At 49.6% G+C, this 24,733-nt stretch overlaps 1 protein-coding gene across 2 annotated transcripts in view; it reads right to left on the reverse strand.

Moving 5' to 3' along the window:
• MYO7A (myosin VIIA) overlaps positions 1-24,733 on the reverse strand; it is a 95,621-nt gene that overhangs the window by 6,539 nt on the left and 64,349 nt on the right. For both annotated transcript variants that reach the window (XM_090030727.1, XM_090030726.1), the window contains 14 exons: positions 23,615-23,788; positions 22,914-23,141; positions 18,873-19,043; positions 17,741-17,858; positions 17,255-17,381; positions 11,225-11,394; positions 9,595-9,785; positions 8,862-8,986; positions 7,412-7,569; positions 6,004-6,157; positions 5,402-5,557; positions 4,254-4,359; positions 3,061-3,174; positions 1,992-2,079 (listed from right to left, as the gene is read on the reverse strand). In XM_090030727.1, the coding sequence (XP_089886853.1) occupies positions 1,992-2,079; positions 3,061-3,174; positions 4,254-4,359; positions 5,402-5,557; positions 6,004-6,157; positions 7,412-7,569; positions 8,862-8,986; positions 9,595-9,785; positions 11,225-11,394; positions 17,255-17,381; positions 17,741-17,858; positions 18,873-19,043; positions 22,914-23,141; positions 23,615-23,788 (2,080 nt within the window). The remainder of the gene's footprint in view (positions 1-1,991; positions 2,080-3,060; positions 3,175-4,253; positions 4,360-5,401; positions 5,558-6,003; positions 6,158-7,411; positions 7,570-8,861; positions 8,987-9,594; positions 9,786-11,224; positions 11,395-17,254; positions 17,382-17,740; positions 17,859-18,872; positions 19,044-22,913; positions 23,142-23,614; positions 23,789-24,733) is intronic.

Here is a 24,733-nt window from a genome sequence, read left to right on the forward strand (position 1 = left end):
GGAAAGACTCCTGAGGGGAGCGGACCATACCGGTGGCCCCTCTACATCCGTGCCAGGGGCTGGTGCCCCATTTGCCCCACCCTAGCTATGCTACTGCTCCAGGGGAAGGCACTCCTCAATGTCACAGTCCAGTCCTCAGTCCTCCTGACCTGTACAATCACAAAACATCCCTGATCCTTGCCAAAACATCCTATCCTCTGACTATTAGCCCCATATGCTGCTCAGCTATATGTTACTGCCAGGTTTGATCCAGAGCAGATCAAGAGTGACTACAAAGCTCTAGGTTGGAGGGTGTGAGACAGGGGCATAGGTTTAGTTTTCACTTCTCCTTTCAGTCACTGGTCCAGCTTGCAAAGGGACACTTGTATCCTAGAGATCAATGTACGGTAGCCTCTACAATGTGGCCTGCAGAGCTTTGGCTTCCTCAGCCAAGAGGTGGTGTCCTAGGAAGATGACCTGCAGAAAGCTGAGATGCCCGTTGCCTAATGAAGAAGGGGAAGAGCATCTTTGCTCATGGATATACTAATCTACTGAAGAAGGTTTTAAACTATGGTCAAAGATGGATGGAGACAAAAGCCCAGAGGAGCAAGGAACACAATTTTGAAAAAAAAGGCTTACGCTGCAGAAGGAATGTGGGAATCTGGCAATGTTGTAAGAGGGAAATTAGTGGCGCAATCAACTAGTTCCCTCAGACTAATGCAAGATGTAATGGGAATAAGGTCAGAGAACTAGAAGTTATTTATTACATTAGCAGATGACTTCCAGCTGGGTGGTTTAGCAGATCCATAAGAGAACAGAATGATGGCCTTGCAAATTGGAAAAATGGTTTGAAAAAAGCAGACTGAAATTCAATAAGGACAAGTGCAAAGTCCTGTGCTTAGGAAGGAGCAATCACATGCCCAAATACAAACTGGGGAACAACTGGTTAGGCTGCAGTACCGTAGAGAAGGATATGGGGGTTATGGCGGGTCACAAGCTCAGGATGAGCTGACAATATAATACTGCTGCAAACATAAGTGCACGTAGCAGGCAGAGATGTGTTAACAGGAGGGCTGAGTCCAACATTTTCACTCTGTTCAGCACTGGTGAGGCCCTGCCTGGATCTTGAGCCCACTTTTAAGCATCATAATTAAAAAAAAAAAAAAAGATGTGAACAAAGTGGAGCAAGTTCAGAGAAGAAATGAGCTGAAGTCTAGAAAACCTGACACCTGAAGAAGGTGAGAAGAATCAGGATGATTTAGTCTGGAGAAGTGAAGACTGAGGGGGGATTTGATAACAGGCTGCAAATATGAAACAAGGACTGCTAGAAAGAAGATGGCAATTACTTGTTCTCTGGGTTCATAGAAAACTGGACAAGAAGGAATGAGCTTAAATTGCAAGAAGGGATGTTTAGCTTGGGTAGCAGAAAGACCTTTCTAACTACAAGGGTGGTTATGCGCTGGGGCAGGCTGCCTAGAGAGGCTGTGGAGTTTCACTCGCTGGGAGATTTTAGGTGCTGGTTAGATAAAGACTTCCCTGGGACGGTTTAGACAGACACGATAGCAAGGGCTAGGACTACATGGTCTCCTGAGATCCTCTCCCCTCCTATGATGCCTACAGACTCCGGAGTGGAAACAGGAATAAGACTAGAGTGGGTACAGTAGAGTCAATGGGCCCCACAAGGCAGCAACATCGACTCCTGAAGCAAAATTAAGTACTCTCTAACTAAATGTGTAGGTTGCTAGATCTTGGAGAAATGCCGTTCGTTGATTAAAGTGCACTTGCTCAGAGAAACCAGGCAGCCAAGAGTAAATTTATATGAGTGGATCTTTTCTTACATGCAGAATTGCAAGACCAAAACATTACACGATGCTGAACACACGAGAGTATAGTCTTTATAAACTACCGGGAAGAGGAGCATCTTTTAAATGGCTACCAGGGCCCTGTGAGACATCGCACCAGCCTTGTGCCAGGGAGAGGAGACAGCACGAACTGCATAACACTACAATTACCATCTTTTGCCGGTCTTGCTTTCTTTATCCAGTCTGTAAGGTGTCTGACAAAGTCGAAGAAGAAGTCTCCTTCTGGGACACTGATGACCTATGAAAATACATCCACATTGTTAGCAGAACCAGGTAAACATTCGCTACCTGCCCTGCTTGCAGACGCAGCAGCATTTGAATTAAGTCATGACTGAAACAAGAAGCAAGACTTTCTTTTATGCTGGCATCTCTTTTGATGCAGTCACAGGCCGGCTGAATCCCTCCCTCCTTCTCATATATTTTACCCAAGCTGGTTTTTAAGATCTGAGGAATCCACAGATCTGCTTGTTGCTGTTTCAACAGCACCCTTTGCCTGATGTTATGCATCATTACTCCTCTTGCTCAACTTTAAACCATTCATCTCTTTTCATGATGATGCTCTCTGTAATTCCTGAGTCACTAGCTTCTGGGACACCCGGTGCTCATTCAATCCCTCATAAACTGGTTTCTGCACCGGCCTGGCTATTTGACTGATCGCCTTGGACTGTGCTTCTAGCCCAGAAGGAAATACAATATTGCATGTAGGGTGACAGGGGCTGGGATGCCTTTGCTGACAATCCCACAGATTAACGGCTCAGCCCTGTAACCCTGACCCAGGGCAGGACTGCCACAAAGCTCAGGTGAGATGGCAGGATCGGGTTGGGATGTTGGATGGGATGTGCCATAGCGTCCCACCCTGGCCGGCTGCAGTCCCACTGACTTGCGCTGGGATCAGGTTCCCTGGGAATGAGGCTGAGAGCCTCGTCTGTACAGTTATGCTATCGGCAATAACCCCTGCCTTAAGGCCCAATTCTGTGGTTGACAAGAGTTGTCCATATAGCTATTAGTAACTCTTTTGGCTTGCACAGGGCTGCTGGACTGCACCTATTAACCAAAACCTGAATGGGGTAAGGCCCATGGAGGCATTCAGCACCCCTTGGGAGTGGTGTAACTTGGTGCCGATCCACTGGTTTTAGTGCCCCCCCCCCAGTTTACACCCTCTGGAGAGGTGGCCGGGCAAGCGTCTGGAGCTGTCCCATTACCTCCACGGGACACTCACCTTGTCAGAGATTTTCACAAAGAGGCTGAAGCCCTCCGAGGACTTCAGCAGCAGGCGGTTGGAAATGTTCTGGCAGAAATCCTTGGCTTTGGTGCTGGACTCCACTTCAAATGCCTGCAGTGCAGATGGAGGAACCCACAGGTCAGCCCCTTTCCTCATTTCTGCATCTCCCTCTTTCCTGGAAAGCCTAGCAGTGCTCCATGCTGGCTCACACAGGATCCCTTAGATGCTAATGTACTGTTGTCTTTTGTGCCAGGTGGGAAAGGAGGTGCCCCCGCAGATTGCAGGCCCCCTCGCAGACCTGAGCAGCACTCACTGCCTTGCCTTTTGACATTGAAGCCTCCCAGACCCAGCGCACTCCTGCCTCCTCCAAGGCGAAACACTTCAGAACCGATGCCAGCCTACGTGTGGCATTCATTAGAGAAAGCTGAGATAAATTTAGGTTTCCCCTCCATTCATATATTGTCAGGGGCTGGAAGGGACCTCAAAAGATCATCGGGTCCAGCCCCCTGCACCAAGCAGGAAAGACAGATGGAGTCGGGTGACCCTAGCAAGGTGACCGTCCAGTCTCCTCTTGAAGCTTTCCGAGGTGGGTGACTGCACCACCTCTGGAGGGAGCTTATTCCACAGCCTGGACACCCTGACCGTGAAGAAGTTTTTCCTAATGTTGACCCTGAAATGGTCTTCTATGAATTTGTGACCATTACTCCTGTTTTCCCCAAGAGTGCCCCGGTGAACAGTTGTTCACCAAGCTCTTGATGTATGCCTCTGATATAGCGATAAGCTCTTACCAAGTCCTCTCTCAGCCTCCTGTTTTTCAGGCTGAAGAGTCCCAGATCCCTCAGCCTTTCCTCATGTGGCTTGCTATGCAAGCCTCTGATCATATGGGTGGCCCTTCCCTGGACTCTCTCAAGCTTTTCCACATCCTTGTTAAAATGCAGCACCCAGAACTGGACGCAGTCCTCCAGCTGCGCTCTCACCAATGACCAGTACAGCGGAAGAATTACTTCCTTGGTTTTGCTGAAGATGCACCGACTGATGCACGCCAGGGTATTGTTAGCCCTGCTGGCTACGGAGTTGCACTGTGTGCATATATTCATGTTCATCCTGTGGTCTGTTACTACCTCCGGGTCCCTTTCATTTGTAGTGCTGGTCAGGGTGGCGTTGCCAAGCCTGTAGGTGTGCAGGCTTACCTCATCGGTGTCATCAGGGAAGTAAACTTTGTGGAAAATCTGCGTGGTTTTGTGTTGAATCGCCTCCACTTCAACCAGATGGGGGGGATACTTCCTGGAACCATTCCTGTAAAACAGGAGGGTTACAATGACAACAGCATCCCAGAGAGCAGAGCAGATATACCCTTGTAGTCCCCACAGCATGCTGGGGCAAGCAAAGGATGAGACCACAGGTGGATTCAACAAACAGAAAGGTAACACAATGCTACAGCCTCTCTGTTGTACTTATCTTGATAGGAAGACAATGCAGCTGCCTGGATGCTGACAGGCAAATGTTAACTTCTAGCAGTACGATGTCCAATACTACAGTACAATATTATGTAACTTCATTCAAAATACTTAATCAAAGGAAAGTACTGCATTTTCTCACATACCATATCCCTCCAAATAAGACATGCACTTTATTTTGGGGAAGGCAGAAGGAAGGAAAAAAGAATTGCTCCAGAGTTACGGCTGCATAGACTAAGGATAGAGCCTAATCTTCAGCTCACTCACCCGCCCGTTCCTGGTTAACCAAAAGCTGAATCCCTAGCTGCTGCTGTAGACTGGTTTCCACAAGGGGATCTACAGTTTTGAAACGAGCTAAAAGCCGTCTCCAGAAGAGAGACTAGAAGCAGGTAACAGACAGCAAAATTGCCCAAAGAAAGGTTTACTTGATTAGTGGACCATCGAGACTATTAAAAAAGAAAGACTATTATTAACACCCACGGAGTGAAGATCAATGAGCCTTTAAATCAACCGACTCTCTCAGCTGCCTGACTAGAAATGCCACTGCTGCTGCTAGGGGCAGAAGGAGTCAAAGTGGGGTGCTTCTATTCTAGGGACAATATCAGCTTCCCCACTTAAGCCACGCACCCCAATGGGGGTGGGGGTGGTAATTTTTTGGGAAAAGGGACATATGGGATGTGAGGAAATATGGTAGGTAACATTACATCCTGTTTCACACATGGGAATCAGACAGGTAAAAGTGGAGGTTTTCAAAGACACCGGTGACTGTTAAGAACTGACTGGTCCCTGGAAGACAACGGCTCAGGCACTTGACTGTCATCTCTGCCTTCAGAAATCACCCTCCAAAATGACTCGTTGACAAGGTGCTTTCAGTACCATACCTCAGTGCCTTCTGCAGTCTCTGGATGCAGTCGCCAGCGAGAGGGTGGTGTTTCCGGGACTGGAGAAACCGCTGGACATGGGGCAGGAGAATATTACTGGGAGGGAAAAGGCCCGTACACAGCCACAGCAGTTCCCAGCCTTTCTCTTCACTGTACCTAAGGGAAAAGATACCCAACTGGAAGATCAAACATTCACTTCCGGAGCACGCAGTCACTGAAGGGCCTGTTTCTCCATTATATTATGTCCCTTTTAACATTGCTCTGGCAGAGTGAAAAGGGCAAGAAAGTGGCTACCAATGTGATTTCACCCAGCTTTAAGGCCAGCTCTAAATTCCCAGAAGGGCACGAGGGGCTTTCGAAAGAGATGAAAACTGGAAGCTTCTTGTTCAGCCCCTGCCCTGCAACACAGGTGCCGACGTCTGCAAGGAGGTTAAAAGTGGCATGGAAAGGCAGAGCTGATGATAAGAACAGGGCTTGGCTTTGTGCACATCCAGTCTTTCAAGGGGACAGGGAGACTTGAAGACCCATCCGCCCTCGCGCAATCCCACACCCTGTCCTGAACACCCACAGCAACAGGACCCAGGGAAGGGCCGTGCGCTTACTTAATGTGGTTGTCCGTGAGCTGCTTGAGGACCTGGCAGTAGATCTCATCCTTCAGGGGCTCAGCCTTCAAGGCACCTTCAAATATTTGGTCCGTCAGCTCGTTGACTGAGCGGGTTCTTTTGGATGGGTAGTCCCCCATATACTTGAGCACAGGTGCATGGCAACAGTTAAGGACAGGCTAGCGAGGAGGCTTAGGGAGCTAACTCTGCCAAAAACCCAATTATAGGGGTCCTACCTGTCACCCCAGTGGTGGCTGCATTATAGTGGTAGGTAAACAGAATACAGCAACCCTTTCCATCGCACATTTTTCTCTTCGGGTGTCACCAGCTGCAGAGACTTGGCATGGGTGAATACATCGTCTGAGAAAAGCTGCTGCTACTTCATCTGACCCTGAAAGCACCACTGAAGTAGTAAAATGAAGGACCACATCTTCAGCTCTTGTTAGTGACCAATAAAGCCATGTGGATTTACGCCAATTAAAGAGCTGGCCCAGGATGTTTTATTGCAACTACTGTATTTTCTTGCATACTAAATAAGACATGCACCTTGCTTTGGGAAGGCAGAACGAAGAATTTCCACCTCCCCCAGGATCATGACTACTTTTTGGCCGCATGGAGGAGGGGCAGAGACTAACTTGCAACCCTTTCCTGTTCACCCAAAAGCTAGAGACTTACCTCTGTCATAGCCATGGCCAAACTGGCAGCAGCTTTTGGCCACAATTTGGCAGTGGCTGTGACAGGGTAAAAACTCCAGATTTTTGCAGACTAGCAGGCTCCATCCCTCTTGTCTGCAGCTGGGAGGGGGCCAGGCCCTGGCAGCCAGTTCAGCATCCGATGTCTCCCTTCTAGCATGGAAATCATATTCCTTGCTTAAAATGCACCCCCACAATTTGGGGTGGCTATTTTTTAGAGGAACAGTATTTGTAGTATGCAAGTACATATGGCATTATGTACTATAGCTGGTAGCAATGTTATACATTATCTTGTGATGTGTGGGGAAAAAAAAATCACAAAAAAAATCACAAAAATGTCCTCTCATTTGGATTATTGTTTTTCTTATTAGTGAATGCCTCCAGTGTGAAATCTGGATGCTTAGTGTTAGACACCAAAAATACTTCAATGCAGGTTTGGAGCAAGGCATGTCTAAGGGTAAAGATCCTTTGCAAAATCTGGACCTAGGTCCCTGTTTGCATTTGGACAGGCCCTTAGAGTTCAGGGCCATTTGGGGCCAGGATTAGGTTCGGTTCTGTTTCTAATTATTATGACTTGTGTCAAGCCTTACAGTGCATGACCCACAGCTCATTGCAGTCACTGTGAATCGTCCCACTGACTTCACGGACTATGGTTCAGGCTCACGATGTGTTTGCCCTGATGGGGTGGACTGTTTTCTTCCGCTGGGGAAGGATATCAATGAATGCCATGCAGGCCTCCTGGGACAGCTCCTCGCTGCCCTGGATTTTCTTCAGCAAGGGCTGCTTGATTGGCTCCCGGGTGTAGCACCACAGCTTGTCTTTCCCTCGGTTCTTGGTGATCATCACCCGGCTCAGGGTGTGCTTGGGAGGCGGCCTGGTGGTGACAGCGAAGTAGAGAAAAAACAGCTGTGATTATGAGTGATGAGATCCCTCCCAGGACTAGCTGGGCTTGAACCTGGGAAAGCTGTCCACACCTGTCTTCTGAACTCAGACACCCAACATAAGGCCCCCAGCTCTACACCTGGGCACTCCTGGTATTCACTGACATTTATAGGAGTTATTCCTTCAACTTCAGTGGATCAGCCCTCTACGTACCTAAACCGAGTATCAGGCTGCAGCTCTAGACAGTTGTTATTTTTATTACTCTAAAATAAAAATGGATGTCAATTTATTACATGTATCAATTATAACCAGGGTTACATCACACTACGCGCTGCATAAGCACATGATAAAAGCATAGTCTCTGCCCCAGAAAGCTTACCGTCCAAGACAGTAGCCAACAAATGCACATGGACAGATGGACAGACAGAAGAAACAAGTAAGCCATACTGGTCAGCCCAGCAGGCAGTGGAGTCTGAAGTCCAACTCCTGTCAACACATCATGGTTGCACATGGGACTGGCCAAACTGCATTAGACTAATGGCTGCGTTGTCTGTGAGCTGGGATTTGGAAAGCAAATTCGCAGTAGGCTGTCTCCAGTGGTGGCCACTGCCTAATTCTTCGGAGCCAAGAGGAAGGTCCCCATGATAATGTACCTGCCAACTGCAGTGTCATGCTGCAAAGGCAATTCAGATTTTAAGGCCAGAGGGGAACACAGAGGGCAGATAATTGCACCCAGCTATCCCTCTGCTGTGCCTAACATGGCAAACGCCTTACTAACTTCTGCTGTTCTGCAAAGATTATACAGAACGTAACATCCCAAAGCAGGCTGGGCTAATTCGTGGCCCCTGGGCTGCACATAGGCGGTGAGGGGCTAATTTGCAGCTGACAGGTTCCTACCTGGGCGCTGCTCCTCACACGGCTACTGCCAGCATCTCTGGGCCCCCCATCCCTCCTCTGGGCTCTGTTTCCTGCCCGCACCCCTGGCAGGAGGTGGGTCAATCTGCACAGTCCAGGGAGCCCCAAGCAAGGAGGTGCCTCGTGTGGCATGACAGGAGCTGGTGCTGGCAGTGTGCTGAGAGGGCCGTGCAATGCGTGGCCCCCCACCGGTCCAAAGCTGAACAGCTCTGCCTTAAAGCACGAGCTGTAGCCACACAAAGCAATGCACAAGATGATTTCTACAGCTTTCCCCCTGCACTTCTGAAGAGAAGGGTTTGAATCTGATCTGCCTTGGGAAGGAACTCCTGCCTGCTACCCGTTCTGAAGAGGAGAGTGGTAAAGTGTCACCTAAAATAATCGTAGGAGAACTCTTCCAAGGTGTACGGCTTCACCCTCTCTTCGCTGTCCGAAATTGACTGCTGGGCTGATCTAATGACATCTTGCCTCTGGTCAGGGGTCATCGTGACAAGTGCCTAGTGAACAAAGACTCTCCATTATTCATGTTTCAGGTGGATGAAGGCTGATGTATCTAGGGAGGTGAGGCAGACATGGTATGAAAAGAGCAAACGACCCAATAATGAAAAACAGCAGCTTTTAGCTTCAAGTGAATGATCAGCACCTCCACTCAATATCAGAGTGATTGCTCATCCTCAGGCTTTTCTTCATTATTAACACAATAGGTGTCTAAGGTTCCCATAGCCTCAACCACACCTCAACAGAGAGAAGGTCTTGTTGACCGTCCTCGCTGCCCTACACGCTTGCACAGACCCACTTCCCAGTCAGTTATACCATTAAACAAACAGACTTCACTATTTATCTAAGAGATCCATGCTTTTTCAAACTCAAAAGCAAGTGGTTTTCAAACTGAGAAGGCCACTGGAAAAGCTGATAGGTCAATGCGGGCAGATGACGTCTGGTTCTTCCCGCAGTGACCTGCCAGCTGTCTTAGTCATAGCATCATCATCATCGTCACCATCAATGAGATGATGGGCTGGACCCAAAGCTCTCTGAAGACCATGGAAAGGCTCCTTTTGGCTTCAGCAGGCTCTGAAGGCCTGCGTCTTTCAGCAGGGGGGCTTACCACAATCTCCAGAGGAGGCATGGTGACTGTAGGCAGAACATAAACAGAATCTGTTGGGAAGTCTCCTCTCTGTTTGGTCCTTTCATTGACGCCATTAGCCCATCCTGAGTTCATTACTTGCTCTCCAGTGTCTTGGTCCAGAACGATCAGGTCTCCTTTAACGAAGCTGAGGAATCCAGATTCTTCTCCCACTGCAAGAGAAATGACCACAATTGTTTCCAAAGTCTCTTTGGAGTAATCTGCTTGGCTACAGGTCTGCCTCGCTGCATATTCCATGCACCTGTCACAGGTATATCTTATCCTCCAAAGAGCTATGAGGAGACTGCTATATAAATACTCTGTACAAATGGTCAGTTATAGGGATACGCCAACGTGGTGGTCAGTCATGTCACCACAGCATGGGGTTGGCAACAACAGCGGTTTCCCAGCTAAGCACCCAGGGTCCTTGAAGGGCTCATACCACCTGTGCCAAAGCTCGCAGTGCTGGTAGCTAAGTTAAAACTATGTCCATCTGTGCTACAATCCTGCCTCCTATTGCAGTGCAGACAGACCCACAGAAACATTGAGGCTGAGATTTTCAAAGGAGCCCAAGAGAGATAGGATCCCAAAGCCCATTGGCTTCTGACGGGAATTAGGTACCTCACACCTCTGGGGACTTTTAAGAATCCTGCCCAATGGGCATCTTGCATTGGTTTATAGATTTTCAGGCCAGCAGAAACAATGACAACCAGTGAATCAGATTTGTATGGTGGAGAAGGCAGGGTTGTTTTGCACCTTATAGACTAACTAAATCAGAGATGGATGAGCTTTTGTAAGAAGTGGCTCCCTTCAGTCACAGCGGGCATATCTATTAGCATGCAGCAATAGACTCTGCATATCGTGCTGGAGCTTATTGTCTCCGGGCACCATTTGAATGTGAGCCTGGGACAGCACAATGTTGAGCTGGGTCAGAGCAGACAGGTCTGGCGAGGGCCTGGGGGTAACGGCTGCTCTGACCGGGCTCGACATGCTGCATGGGGCATGAAGGTGCTCCAGTGAGGTGGTAGCTGAAAGGCGGCCCTACACTGAAGCATCCTCATGTCCCAGCCAACCATGTCAGTGTCTACATGTGCGCTGTTGCGGAGTAAAAAATGCTACAGCAGGATAATACTCGTATTTCCAAGTACTACACTAATGTTGAGTTTATTCGTTTCCTGCAGCCTAATAGGGCTGCACATGTATACATGAGCCATTTACTGTGGAGCTAATTATTCTACTCCTCAGTAGACATCTTGTGTAGATGTGCCCAGTAACCTCAAGGCTACCCGCTATGGCTGAGCTAGGACACAGATTTTAGAAAGACATCCACACTCAGGTTGGAAGAAGGATAGACAAACTGTCTTGCCAGGCCCTTTCCTTGGAAGGGAAACCAAACGGTGAATCCAAACAGTTCTTCCCAGGGGTCCATTTTAGAGACAGTGGGGACTGACAGACAATACATTCAGCAAACCACCAAGCAGACTCCTGAGCATGTCTTATACAAGGATGTTGCTCCTGAGGTTGAAAGCAGGAGGCCCTCCATGGTGCCCTTGAAAACATCAGTCGTCCTACAGCCGGAGTTCTTTGCTGTTGGGTTGGTCAGCGTACTCACCGGGATTTGGGTTGTCTTGGAGAGTGACCACATATTTTGACCTTTTTCTTAGTCCTTCTAAAAAGATCACCACAAGGTCTCGGATGTCCTCTGCATTGTTGGAGGTGAAGGTGTATTCATCCCCTTTAATGGTAGCCATGGTGAAGCTCTGCCCTTGCAGCTTTCCCCCTCTAAAACAGGGAGTGTTGGAAACACATTAAGTAAACGTGTAGCATCCAGACATCAGGAGGCAAAGGTCCCCAACTAATTAGCAACGCTAGGCTGGCAAAATTTGCATCTGTAGCTGTTGCCAGGACAAACTGACCCTTGTAAATCTAGTCATGTATGAACATGGTCAACGTGGGCTTCCCTGTATATAAACACTTCCATGTGAGCATCTCAGATCTGCCTGCCCCCACCCCAACGCAATTAAGTGTTGCACACTTGCCAACACAATTAAGCTGGCTTGCTTTGAAAACCTGGGCCTATCACTATGCTGAAAGAGATTCACAGACTTTCAGTCTGAAGGAAACCATTATGATAATTTTATCTAATACATGCTGCAGATCAGAGGCCATTTTTATTTATTGTGATGGATGGACAGTTGTTTTCATCTGAGAAGGCGTGATGCAGAAGAGGGCGAAAAAGAATTATTGCCTGAATACAAGGGAAAAAGCTGAACATACCTAGAATCAGACGTGGAATCCAGTGGTTGGTACTAAATAAAAAGTTATGGGCCAGGTCCCATTCCATCTGTTAGGTGCCTATATGAGCTTAGACACTTCACTGTGATCCTATTCACTCTTCTGAGTCCCTGAAAAGCCATTAACATATCTGCTTTTGTAGTACACCATCCTCTTAGCCTTAAGACTAAGTCACAAGAATCAGTGAGAGACAAGGTGACCCATTCACCATTTGTGTGAATGTTTTTTCAGGGATTCAAGGAGTGCATCTACACGTTTTACTGAACAGTAGCATAGTTCATTATGCAGTAAGACTGTCTGCACATGCATGTGCTACTGCACAGTAAAATTCTCTAATCATGAGTAAATTTGCTACCTACAAATGGAAGTAACAAATTTACTTGCAATTACTTACTGCTCAGCAGTGCTCATGTAAATGCCTGATTGGGAGCAAATCTGCTCCTGATCAGCTGGCCACCAGGGGGTGGCAGATTGCTCCCTGCCCCTGGGAGCTGCTTGCTGCTGAGGTGGGCTCTGCCACCGGAGCCCAAGTGGGGACTATGTCCCCCTGCCTCGGCAGGAGGAAGCTCTAAGCCCCCTGCTCCAAGATTACAATTAGGGAGCTGGGGGGCTGGGAGGTCCTTACCTCCCAGCACCAGGTCTGTGACTTCAGGGCCAGCGCAACTGCAGGGCCGGTGCTGGGAGATTCTTATCTGTGACTGTGGGGCCTGCACTGGGAGATCTCCCAACAGTCACACAGCTGGCACTGGGAGACAAGGCTCTCCTAGTGCTGGCCCTGTGACCAGAGCAGGGGCTAGGAACTGGGTGATTGAGGCATATGGCTTGGGAAGAGAGACAGGGGTGGGATAGATCCCAGACTCCTGCCCCAATCCACCGGTGGGGCAGCTAGCAGCAACCCTCTACCCTGCAGCTCTTTCCAAGTCCCCTGCCCCTGATTGGGGAGCAGAGGCCAGGAGCTCCCTACTGCAAGGGCAGGTGGACATTGTCTCTGCCTCGGCAGCAGGCAACCCTCGGGGACAGGGTGTAATGTCCCAGCCCCAACTAGGAGGCAGCTGTCTCCTGGCCCCGTACTCCCTGTCAGCCCCTGGTTTAGCACCCAGGGGGAGCCTAGAGCTCCTCTAGTGGCAGCAGGGGCCCATTGCAGGGCCCCAGGAATTGGAAGCAGTTTGCTGCAGCAACAAATCTACTCCGGCTTCCTTGCACATGTAGACGCCTGCCTGGGAGAGTTTACTTGTGAGTAGTTTACTCGTGAGTGAACTGCTCCCACATTAAATCCATGTTTAGACACTAGGGCTGTGTGAAGCTTCAGGTCCTGACTGATTCATCTATGAATCTATGATTCGGAGGAGATTTGGCCCAATTAAAAGGTCTGAATTGATTCGGAAATGATTCCGAGAGCTTCAGTGATTCGGGCAGTCTCTGCTGGCTGCAGCAGGGAGCTGGACCCAGGGGCGGGAGAAGTGGGGGCTGGTGGAGGGGGGGAGGGAACCATGCAGGGACCTCTGCCAGGCCCTATCCCCTGCCTGCTCCCCCAGCCCCTCTGAGCACCCCCCGAACCCTGCCCACTCTCCCAGCCCCACCATGGCTGCCCTGCCCCCTGGTTGGTTAAAAAAAAAGCCCCCACTCACTGGGTGCAGCCGGGCGAGGGGGTGATCCCTGCTGGCCCCCATTGCCCACACCACGTCGGGGTCCCTGCCCACTCTCTCAGCCCCTGCTATGGCTGTCCTGCCTGGCCCACCTCCCGGCCCTTAAAAAAAAACAAACCAAAAAACATCGCACTCACTGGCTGCTGAAGCAGCCTCAGGGCTTTTGGGGGGCCGTGGCAGAGCCCCCCATGCAGTGCAGGGCAGCAGGGATCGTCCCCTGCTGGGCATCAGCCGGTGATCCCGGGTTTTGTTTTTTGTTTTATAAGGGTCGGAGCTGGGGCGGGCAGGGTAGCCATGTGGGGGGGTGGGGTGGGGGGGTTGGGACAGCAGGCAGGGTTTGGGGGGCTTGTGGCAGAGCTCCCCAGATGATGTGGGGGAGTGACAGGCAGTGGAGATCGCCCCTCCGCCTGGCAACAGCCGGTGAATGGGGCCTTTTTTTTCCAAAAAGCCGGGAGCCAGGGCGGGTGGGGCAGCCATTGAGAGTGGGTAGGGGATGGGGTCTGCGTGATTCAGAGATTTGGCAGCAGCTGAATCTCTGAATCAATTCAGGACAGTGGTTTGAATCACCGAATCGAATCACTGTCCCCCGAATCAGACGAATCCGAATCTGAAGTGAATACCAGCCGCTTGGCACGGGCCTATTAGACACACCCAAGCCGGGTGGAATAGGATCACACTTCAGGTGCTCAGCAGGTGAAATAGGATCTGGCCCATTGGTAGTGCTCAGGTGGTGGCAAAATACTTCTGTTCATAGGACATATTTGTGCCTAGACTCATCTAAAATAGAAATGAGAGCAAGCCAGGGCCTGGCCCACTCTGGGTTAGCATGACCATTGCAAAAGCTCCTGTAATATCCAAAGCACAGCGGCAGAGAATAGCAATAAGGAAGTACCCTATGGCTAGGGTTCTGTTTTATTTCAGAAATTGCTATGAATTTAAATTCAGGTTCAGCCTAAATGCTGGTCTCCAAGTTATCCAAGGGCATGCTTGTCACACCCTGTTCTGACTCTGTGGTAGAGGTTTCCCAAGCATACACTGCCCTCAAGAGGACTTAGCCAGTTCTGAGAGTCCCTTAAGGAAAAGACAGTGCACATGCTACCCTTGGATATATCCGTGCTGCCCCTGCTTGGTCAGTGGAAGCATGTGCATCCTCAGGCAGCATTTGGGCTTTAATAATTATTCAGGTGGACAACTGTCCTCAGTGGTGGCAGTTATCAGAACAAGGAGCAATGATCTCAAGTTACAGCAAGGGAAGTTTAGGTTAGATATTAGGAAAAACTTTCATGTGAGGAGCATGGTAAAGCACTAGAACAGGCTCCCAGAGAGGCTGTGGAAATTCTTTGGAGGTTTTTAAGACCCGGATCAACAAAGCCTTAGCTGGAATAATATAGTGCGGGATGGTCCTGCTTTGAGCAGGGGTTTGGACTAGATGACCTCTTGAGGTCTCTTCCAACCCTCATTTTCTATGATTCAATCATTTATGAGTAATGGAAGAATGTCTGCTGTGTAGGGCAATCATTTCATAGTTTCATAGTTTCTAGGGTCGGAAGGGACCTGAGCAGATCATCTAGTCCGACCCCCTGCCATGGCAGGAAAGAGTACTGAGGTCAAACGACCCCGGCAAGATGTTCATCCAGCCTCCTCTTAAACGCCCCCAGGGTAGGAGCCAGCACCACTTCTCTTGGAAGCTGGTTCCAGACCCTAGCCGCCCTGACTGTGAAGTTGCGCCTCCTGATATCTAACCTAAACCTACCCTCTGCCAGCTTGTGACCGTTATTCCTGGTCACTCCTGGCGGTGCTCGGGGGAACAGGGACTCCCCCAATGCCTGCTGGTCCCCCCCGACTAGTTTATAACAGGCCACAAGATCCCCCCTCAGCCTTCTCTTTTGGAGGCTGAACAGGTTCAGGTCCCATAACCTCTCCTCACAGGGCCTGCCCTGTTGTCCCCTGATCATACGAGTGGCCTCCTCTGGATCCTCTCCATGCTGTCCACATCCCTCTTGAAGTGTGGCGCCCAGAGCTGGACGCAGTACTCCAGCTGCGGCCTGACCAGTGCCGCATAGAGGGGGAGGATCACCTCCCTGGCCCTGCTCGAGATGCATCTGTGGATGCATGACAAGGTGCGGTTGGCCTTCCTGACTGCCTCCCCACACTGCCAGCCCATGTTCATCCTGGAGTCAATGATGACCCCCAATCCTTTTCTGCCTCCGTGCTGACAAGAGGGGAGTTCCCCAACCTGTAGGTATGATGCCAGTTGTTCCTCCCGAGGTGCATCACCTTGCACTTGTCTGTGTTGAAACCCATCCTATTCTTGTCCGCCCACCCCTGTAACCTGTCTAGGTCTGATTGTAGCCTGTTGCATCCTTCCAGTGTGCCCACGTCCCCCCACACCTTAGTGTCATCAGCAAATTTGAACAGGGTGCTTTTTACCCCCTCATCCAAATCACTGATGAAGATGTTGAACGGTGCGGGCCCGAGGACCGAGCCCTGGGGGACCCCACTGCCCATGTCCCTCCAGGTTGAGAAGGACCCATCCACTACCACCCTCTGGGTGCGGCCCTCCAGCCAGTTGGCGACCCATTTGACTGTGTGGGTGTCTACGCCACAGCCCCCCAGTTCCTTAATGAGAACAGGGTGAAAGACAGTGTCGAAAGCCTTCCGGAAGTCCAGGAAGACTATATCCACTGCTACCCCTGCGTCTAATGATCTGGTGATCTGATCGTAAAAGGCCACCAGGTTGGTCTGACACGACCTGCCACTGATGGACCCGTGTTGGTTACCCCTAAGCATGCAGTCCCCTGCTGGCCCCTTCTGGATGTGTGCCAGCACAATTTTCTCCAACAGCTTGCCTAGGATCGAGGTAAGACTAACCAGCCTATAGTTTCCCGGGTCCTCCTTCCTGCCTTTTTTGAAAATGGCAAAATTGCTTTATGGAGAACCACATGTTCTTTTATTATCATTGCTTTTAACGGCTGGCACAGAAACTACCCCACTCACTAATACAGTGGTTCTTAACCTTCATAGACTCAAGTCATCCCTCCATAACTTTTGTGAATTGAGCAGCACCCCGCTTCAAAAACTAACATTTATGATAATGCTTACTTCTCTATCAGGCAGTGGGGGCAGGGGAACAGGCAGTCAGGGAAGAGCCTGAGCCTGAAATGATCTGATTATCTTCTCACACTTTGGGGCTCTTGTCAAAGGATCTTGTGGCACCCCTGGGTGCCCTGGCACCCTGGTTGAGAATCACTGCCCTAATAAAAGCTAATGAGTTCCCACGATGGCTGCCTTAAGTTCTTCATCTAAATAAAAGCAGGTGCTTCTGCTTTTCAAACATGCCTAAATATGGATTCAGGCATCTGACTCTAAGCACCAAGGAAAGAAATGTTATCTTTTTTTTATGGGCTCCATAAGGTGAAGCATCCGGTTTCTTAGAGGTATTAATGTCCCTGAAGATTGCAGGTGCAGAAAGATAGAGCCCATGAGCTGGGCAGCAAGACACTCTAAGCCAGCCCTATTGATCCACTGGCATATTTGTGGCAATGCGGTAGAGGAAGCAGGAGATACATTGCCACCCACTGATTCACTCTACCCTGGCATCCCAACCTGAGTAAAGCTTCTGAAAAGTCAAAATGACAGCAATCTGTATCAGCCCACTGTTAAACCAACACTGTGGCCCACTGACTCTGTTTGCTCCTTACTTGCTGCTCGAGACGGCAGTGATCTCTGGGAAGGAGAGCTCCAGGAGGACCTGCTCTTGTTCATCCACAAAGTACACCCCGGTCCAGTTGACAGCTACAATCACATCGTTCTTGGGCAGGCTCGGCCCTGGGTTGAAAGCAATGTGGGCAATAAGACACTTACAGCTGTCAGCCTGCCACAGCTTGTAGGTCTTACAGATCTCAAATCAAGTTGCAAAAGGCAACGTTCAGGGATATTCCTGCAGGGGAATGGACTACGTGGCCTCATGAGGTCCCTTCCAATCCATTTTCCATTGGTCTTTTTTATTGTGGGAACTGCTCAGACCTTCATAGCTTGGGACATTTATAGCTGGCTACAGCAGGGCCAGCAGGACCCAAAACTGTGTCTCCAGAAGCATGGATAGATCACTCATTTCTAGCTCCCACAATTCTCCTTTTTTTTTCAGTGATGCTCACCCTATGGCAACCTGTGTTTTGTCGGGTTACCTGAAAATTTGAAAGCTTCATAGAATCTAGAAAACAGCAAAGGCCACTTGAAACGTGCAAAATCCACCACCTCCTCCTTGACTTTTTTGGGGTCTGCTCTCTTCTGCGTATAAATTCCCTATAGGAGAAGCAAACCACAGCCAGCATTAAAAACACATATTCACATGAGGCCAGGAAGAGATCAGATCAAGAACAAGTCAATGGAATTAGGCTGATTTACACCACCTTGGAGTCAAGAGACCTTTTGGCATCAAAACAAGCCCAAGGGTCTTTAAGAAACACCCAGGCAAAGCAGTTGGAGCCTCAGACCTTGAATTATTAAGGCCAAGATGGACAAAGTACAGCAAAGGAACCAAGCCTGCTCTGGATGCAGGTAAGGCAAGGGCTAGATGACCCAGTAGGACTTGTCCATACTTGGATGGATGAGAGACAAGGCATGGGAGTCATGGCACCCAATTCTTCCTTAGTATGAACAAGGGACAGTTCTACTGATGCCAGGTGAGTTTTGCTTTGATAAAACTGATCAGGTACCAAAGCAGGAACTCCTTTTTGCTTTGCCCCTCTCCCAAGGCTAGACAATCCAGCAGCACGGATGTGATATCAAGTGCCCCGCTGACTGGATCTCTGGAAAAAGCAATAGGGCAGGCTGCCTATAGGAGAATTGCTCTGCTTGCTCCACATGGCAGTGTCAACAGCATCCACTTAGTACTCCAGCAAGCATTCAGGTGACTTATCTATTTATACAGCACCTGACCATAGAGGTGACCATATGGACTTCGTCTTGTAATCACAGCTGTATTTTAAGTAACGATGTGACAGTCCCATGTTCTGAAGGAAAATTCCCAGGGATGGAGGTTCCTTAACAAGCAAAGCTCTTACAGCTTTCAGATGTCCTTTCCAAAACCATTGCTACTGCTGAATACAATAAAATAGCCCCTTTCCTCCACCTGTGAGGCAACCTGCATGAGAAATATCTACAAGCTTTGATTTAAGTTGATGCCCGGGTGGGGAATGCTGCTTTCTTTTTTAGCTTTGGACAGGGCTGAGAACCATCTCCGAAGGATTGACCTGTACCCAGTTTGGAGATAATGCTCCCTTTGCAGCCTCTTTCTACTCAAGAGCCACTGCCTACCTTCTTATGTGCAGCTATAATGAGCTGAGCCCATTTCTCCACGGTTTTCGAAGCAGTAATCTCCCTGTCGGGGATGTAGGAGGGGATCAAGTTGAGGAGTCGCTCCAGAACCATCTCGGTCCCGTAGTCCACGTAGTACTGTTCGGAAGCCAGTTCTGCCAGATCTTCTTCCTAAGGGAATCAATAGACCAACAACATAGGGGAATTGTTGTCGCCATTTTCCTGGAGCCAACTGAACGTCTTGCTGATGCAGCCTCGTTGCTCCTCCAGATCAGGGGTCACATTTCTTTAAAATTGGCATCAATATCTGCCATGTCATATCTGATTTTGGTTCTGCAGTTTAGTAAGTTTTTATCCCAGATATTTAATACATCTTTCTGATGTAGTTCTGGGCCCACATGCCTACCAGTGATAGCTGCTATAGTCATAGTTTCATAGTTGGTCGGGTCGGAAGGGACCTGAGCAGATCATCAAGTCCGACCCCCTGCCATGGCAGGAAAGAGTACTGGGGTCAAACGACCCCAGCAAGGTGTTCATCCACCCTCCTCTTAAACACCCCCAGGGTAGGAGCCTGCACCACTTCTCTTGGAAGCTGGTTCCAGACCCTAGCCGCCCTGACCGTGAAGTAGCGCCTCCTGAGATCTAGCCTAAATTTACCCTCTGACAGCTTGTGACTGTTATTTCTAGTCACTCGTGGTAGTGCTCAGGGGAACAGGGACTCCCCCAAGGCCTGCTGGTCCCCTCTGACTAGTTTGTAACAGGCCACTAGATCCCCCCTCGGCCTTCTCTTGTGCAGGCTGAACAGGTTCAGGTCCCGTCGCCTCTCCTCATAAAGCCTGCCCTGTTGTCCCCTGATCATGCAAGTGGCCTCCTCTGGACCCTCTCCATGCTGTCCACAACCCTCCTGAAGTGCGGCGCCCAGAACTGGACACAGTACTCCAGCTGTGGCCTGACCAGTGCTGCATAGAGGGGGAGGATCACCTCCTTGGACCTGCTTGAGGTGCAAATGACTTGCAGTTGATGGATAATGGGAGAGTTTCCAAAAACTGTCTTATGAGTTTTATCAAGAGGTGTTAGCACCTTACCTCTCCTGACTGTATCACCTCCTTTTGATTAACCAGTTTTAGCACCCGTTGCTGAGCATATGAATGTGGATAACATGCATGTGAATGCAGATAACATCTCACATGCCTTGACCTCACAGCCTTGTCTAAACCCAGAGGAATGACCTGTAGCTGAGAACTGGTGTTAGCAACTTTTGCATTTGAACCAATGCTAAAAACCACAGGCCAGATTCTGTTCCACCTATTAGGCATGTGAGGAGACTTAAGTGCCTAAGTGCAATTCATATTCTACCTTCCTCACACCCCTGAAAAATGGCTCATGCAAAAAGTGCATGGTTCTTCCCCCTTGTGGCAGGGACATGGTCCTGGCCCCTGCTACACTCCTGCTCAAACAGCCCAGCGGGTGGGAGAACTCACCTGTCTGAGTCCAGACACGTAGCGTGGCACAGGCAGCTGGGGGAGCACAACTGCTGGCAATCGAGGAGCGTGAGAACCCATGCTCTGGGGAACTGGCTCTAGTTGGCCCGTGGCTGGCAGTGGGCAGTTTAAAGGGAGGACACTGGGGGAAGTCTGATGCTCAGCATCCCCAGGGAAAAAACCTGACCAGAGGCAGCAGGGAGGGGGAGGAACCCTGAAAAAGCAGCCCAGCACGCCAGACCCTCAGCAGCTGTGGAGACTGGGGCAAGCCCCGAGGACAGATTGATCTTTCTGCCCACAAGAGATAAGTAAACAGGGAGAAAGGGGAAGGATGGAGATCCTGTACTTGCAGAAGCCCGAGCTGGTAATCCAGGGGAGTGATGTCCATGAAAAGTGTTTGGGCCAGCCCATCAAGGCAGTAGGGCATGGGAGAAAAAGAGAGCAGATTAGTTGGTGGAGGCAAGCAGGGAGAGGTGATCCTAAAGACGCCAGCATAAAGAAACAGAGTATATGCGTCCTGTTGATGAGCAAAGAACCAAGCAGGCGCATGCTGGCAGCACAGACCCAGAAGTGGGGAGAAGAGCCCCAAGGGAGGTACTGGTTAATTTTGAGTTACAAAAGAACAGAGTGAGAGAGGACCTGGCTAGGGTCCCCATCTTTGAATTAAATCCCTCTGCACTAAGAAAGGGGGAGGGGAAGAACCCTTTGCCCAACAATTTGATTTAAAGCTAAAAGGCAGGAAGATGCCTAACAAGCCCCAAAGAGGATAACTGAAGAGGTCAGAGGCAGAGGCCTCAAGACCTACAAGGGAAAACCCCAAGGGATCCCAGAGAGATAATGCTTCTTTGATTTGAAGAGAGTATTCACAGAGTGACGAGGCTGAGGAAGAACCAGAACGAGCTACTGCAAGCTGAAGATCGGACATAGAGAGAGACAGGCCCGGACAGTTTCTGCTCACCATCCACGGAGAACAGTGACCATCCACCTGAGAGGAAAGGAACAGGGTATTTGGGAGGCTGAAGCCCTGCAGAAGATCCATGATGGGATCAGACAGAAGTGCAAGCCAGAACATCCATCCTCCCGGACATAATTTCCATCAAGTCATGGCAGGCGAGTGTGGGTGATACACTGCAGCCTGAATAATGCAGCATGGTCCTAAGGAGAGAATATAGCCTGCTCACACTCTACTTCACTGTTTTTTTGTGTCTCAAGTGTTAGATGATGTTGGGCTACAAAAGTAGAGGAATTAATGCAAAAGGGGAGAAAAGAATCATACTAGGGTGGCTAAGTCCACTCAGATGTCCAACAGGTGGAATGGAATTTGTCCCTACAAAGGAGAAAGCATGTTCACCTCAGCGTGAAAGATGGTAGTTAAAAAACTTAAGTAGGCTCAAATACTGAACACATCTGTCCTCATCTGTACTTGTACTTGAGTTGTCTGACACCTTCAGTCTGTAATGGATAATTTTGCTAGCCCAGATGAGGCCTAGTGGGTACTGTATCTTCTTGCATACCACACTCCCGCAAATAATATAAAGCCCTTGTTTTTAGAAGGCAGAATGTAGAAGAAAATGGCAGCAAGCCAAGGCCCAGACTCTTGTAAGGGCAGAAGCAAATCTGCTACTGTATTCATGTAAACAGTTACATAAATAATAAAGTTCTTATAAATAATAAAATGTTTCCACACCACAAGCCTCATCGTAATATCATAGTCTGCATGCTTCAGGTCCCTTGCCCTCAGCCATCTCAGTGGCTCTTCAACCAAAAGCTACTGCCTCACCAGCAGCTGTGAGAGGGTTAACATTGGGCTCTGCCCCAGGGAGCAGTGGCAGCCACTTCGGTGGCCATGAGCCACAGCATCTGCTTGCTCTGCTCTGTCCTGTTTCTACTGCAGCAAAGAATATCAGCTTCCCTGCTTAAGACGCACACCCCAGTTTGGGAGGGCTGATTTGCAAGGGAAACAGTGTATGTGGTATGAGAACAAATACAGTATACATGGACTATGTCTCATTATATCCCTTGCCCGTGCAATGTAATAACCTTTCTTCATCAAGAAGGCTAACTGCTGAAGAACAGATACACACAATATCATTTTGTACCGTGCCTTTCACACCACCCAGATTTCAAATCATGTCAGAGGGAGACTGGGAGCAAGGTGTACAGGCAAGGAGCAAAGGACAGGTTGAGATGCGGAGTCAATGTTGCAGAGAAACAGGAGGGTGCCCTGGATACACTGATGATGGTGCATTTTATGGGCACACAGGAGAAATCACATGAGGAGGAGCACAGGCAAGAAGAAGGAGGAGGGGAGAAACCAGGAGAGAGATCTTGAATTAAGCAAGTGGATTAATTTAATATCAAGGAAGAGAGATCTTAGTTTGGGCTTTTAATGTAGGAATTTGGCTTTTGAATGTAGGAAAGTCCCGGTGCTGTGTCCCGGTGACCCAACCCGGCAGATGGACAGCAAAGGCATCATCCACACTATCTGCCCACACAAAGAAAACAGAGCATGCACATGCTCGCTTCTCCCAGGCATGGATTGCCACTGCTGCAGACTCACCTTGTCACAACGGTATTCCCCAAACTTCACCCCCCGCACGACCTGCTGGTAAATGAGGTTCGTGGCCACGTTGTCTTCATTTGGGTTGTGCCAAGGGGTGAAAATTTCCTTCCTGAAGAAGAGCCTCCAAGGTGCGTTGCGCTCCTGAGCCCCTTGCTCCTTGGCGTATTGCTCACACTGAGAGACGGCATCCATCACGTGGTCGTTGCCACTCCCCAGGGAAGAGACCTGGCCAGGGCAGGAGGTGGGGACAGAAAAGGTGCATTGTGGGCACTGTGAACCACTGCAGTTTTAGCACCAGTGTTCATGCCCCCTGTGAAAGGGGGAAACAAGTGAATGAATGGGAACAGGTTATGTTGCACAAAGGCAGCAAGCAGCAAGGTGAAGGGACCCATTATTCATTTTTATTATTCAAACCCAAGTTGTCTCCTTTAACTTGGGTTAGCTAACCCAGGCCAGCTCATTCAAGAATACACCTTTTTTTTTGGCAGTGTAGATATAGAATAATAGAAAAATAGGGCAGGAAGGGCCCTCAGGAGGTCATTTAGTCCAGTCCCCTGCCCAATACCCATTGCTGACCTAGGGTTTGGATCCCTGCTGCAGTCACAAGAAAGTACTGCCAGCCCAAAGATGCGGACTGACTAAGAAGGACAGCCACCCTCCCTGTCTTTTAAAGGCTTGTTCGGGGTCCAAGTGAGTACCTTGTCGAATAGCGCAATGTAAAGTGAAAACCCAAACCGGTCCTTCAGGCTGATCTTGTCGGCCAGGGAATTACAAAGCTCTTTCGCTGTCGTCGCTGAGTCAGTTAGCAGTGTCTTCGTCGTCCCATCCATAAATGTAACGGGCAGCATGATGGGCTTCTTGGACTTGGTGGCCTAGCACATTGAAGTCAAACTCTTTAAAGGCATCTTAAGTTGAACTAGGTCCAGGCTATGTGCCCCAAGGCAAGTTTAACCTCCTTTCTGTTTCCTCTACTAACACCCATGGCTGCATTTGTAATGATTCTGCTATGTATTTCTCCACAGCATAATGTAGAGGCAGCATCTGGGGAGGGATCAGTACCTGCAACCCCCAGTTTTTTTTAAATTTTATTTCTAGAGTTGAAAGTCAGAATTTTGCATGCTTTTCATGAGTTATTGGATCAAGCCCTTGAGACATGCACATTATTGAAATATGAGCTGGAGCGGGTAAAAACTAGAGAGAAAACTGTTCTGTAAATCCTCTACAAGGAAAAATAAAGGAGGTGAGATAACCATCATAGACAGATGCGAGGGAACATCTGAAAGGACACTGTTCAGTCGTATGTGAGGAAGAAATGCTTCTGCCAGTAGCGTAATTCTGGGCTGGGGTGGGCTGGAGGTGGGGGGTGAGGCAAGCAGGGCACCAGCTCCAGGCACCGATTTAGAGGGAGAACCAGGGGCACGTGTAGACAAAACGTGGGCCCTAAACTGAAGTGGTGGGTTTTTAAAAACACTGCTTCAATTTAGGGCCCTTTAAACCCCAGTGTCTTGCACACACCCAAACCTACCTGCCTCTCCGGCAGAGGGGAGGGAAGGGGAGGGCAGGCTGCCAGTGGGCAGAGCAGTCCCTGAGCTGCGGTGGGGCTGTTGCTTCCCTCTGCGGCAGCAGTGGCCCCCCCAGGTGGCACCTGCCTGCAGGCACCTGGCTCGGGCGGTCCTGGGGGGCACTGCAGCTGCAGAAGGAAGCAGCAGGCCCCCACGCAGCCCAGGCCAGCAGGCAGGCTTCCAGAAGGAAAAAAAAAAAGGTCCTGGGTGGAGCCTGCCTTCCCAGGCTGCTACCAGGCTGCCTGCACGGCCTTC

This window comes from Crocodylus siamensis, chromosome 1 (assembly GCF_052110815.1).
Source record: "Crocodylus siamensis isolate JL-2025a chromosome 1, ASM5211081v1, whole genome shotgun sequence".
Taxonomy (NCBI): domain Eukaryota; kingdom Metazoa; phylum Chordata; order Crocodylia; family Crocodylidae; genus Crocodylus; species Crocodylus siamensis.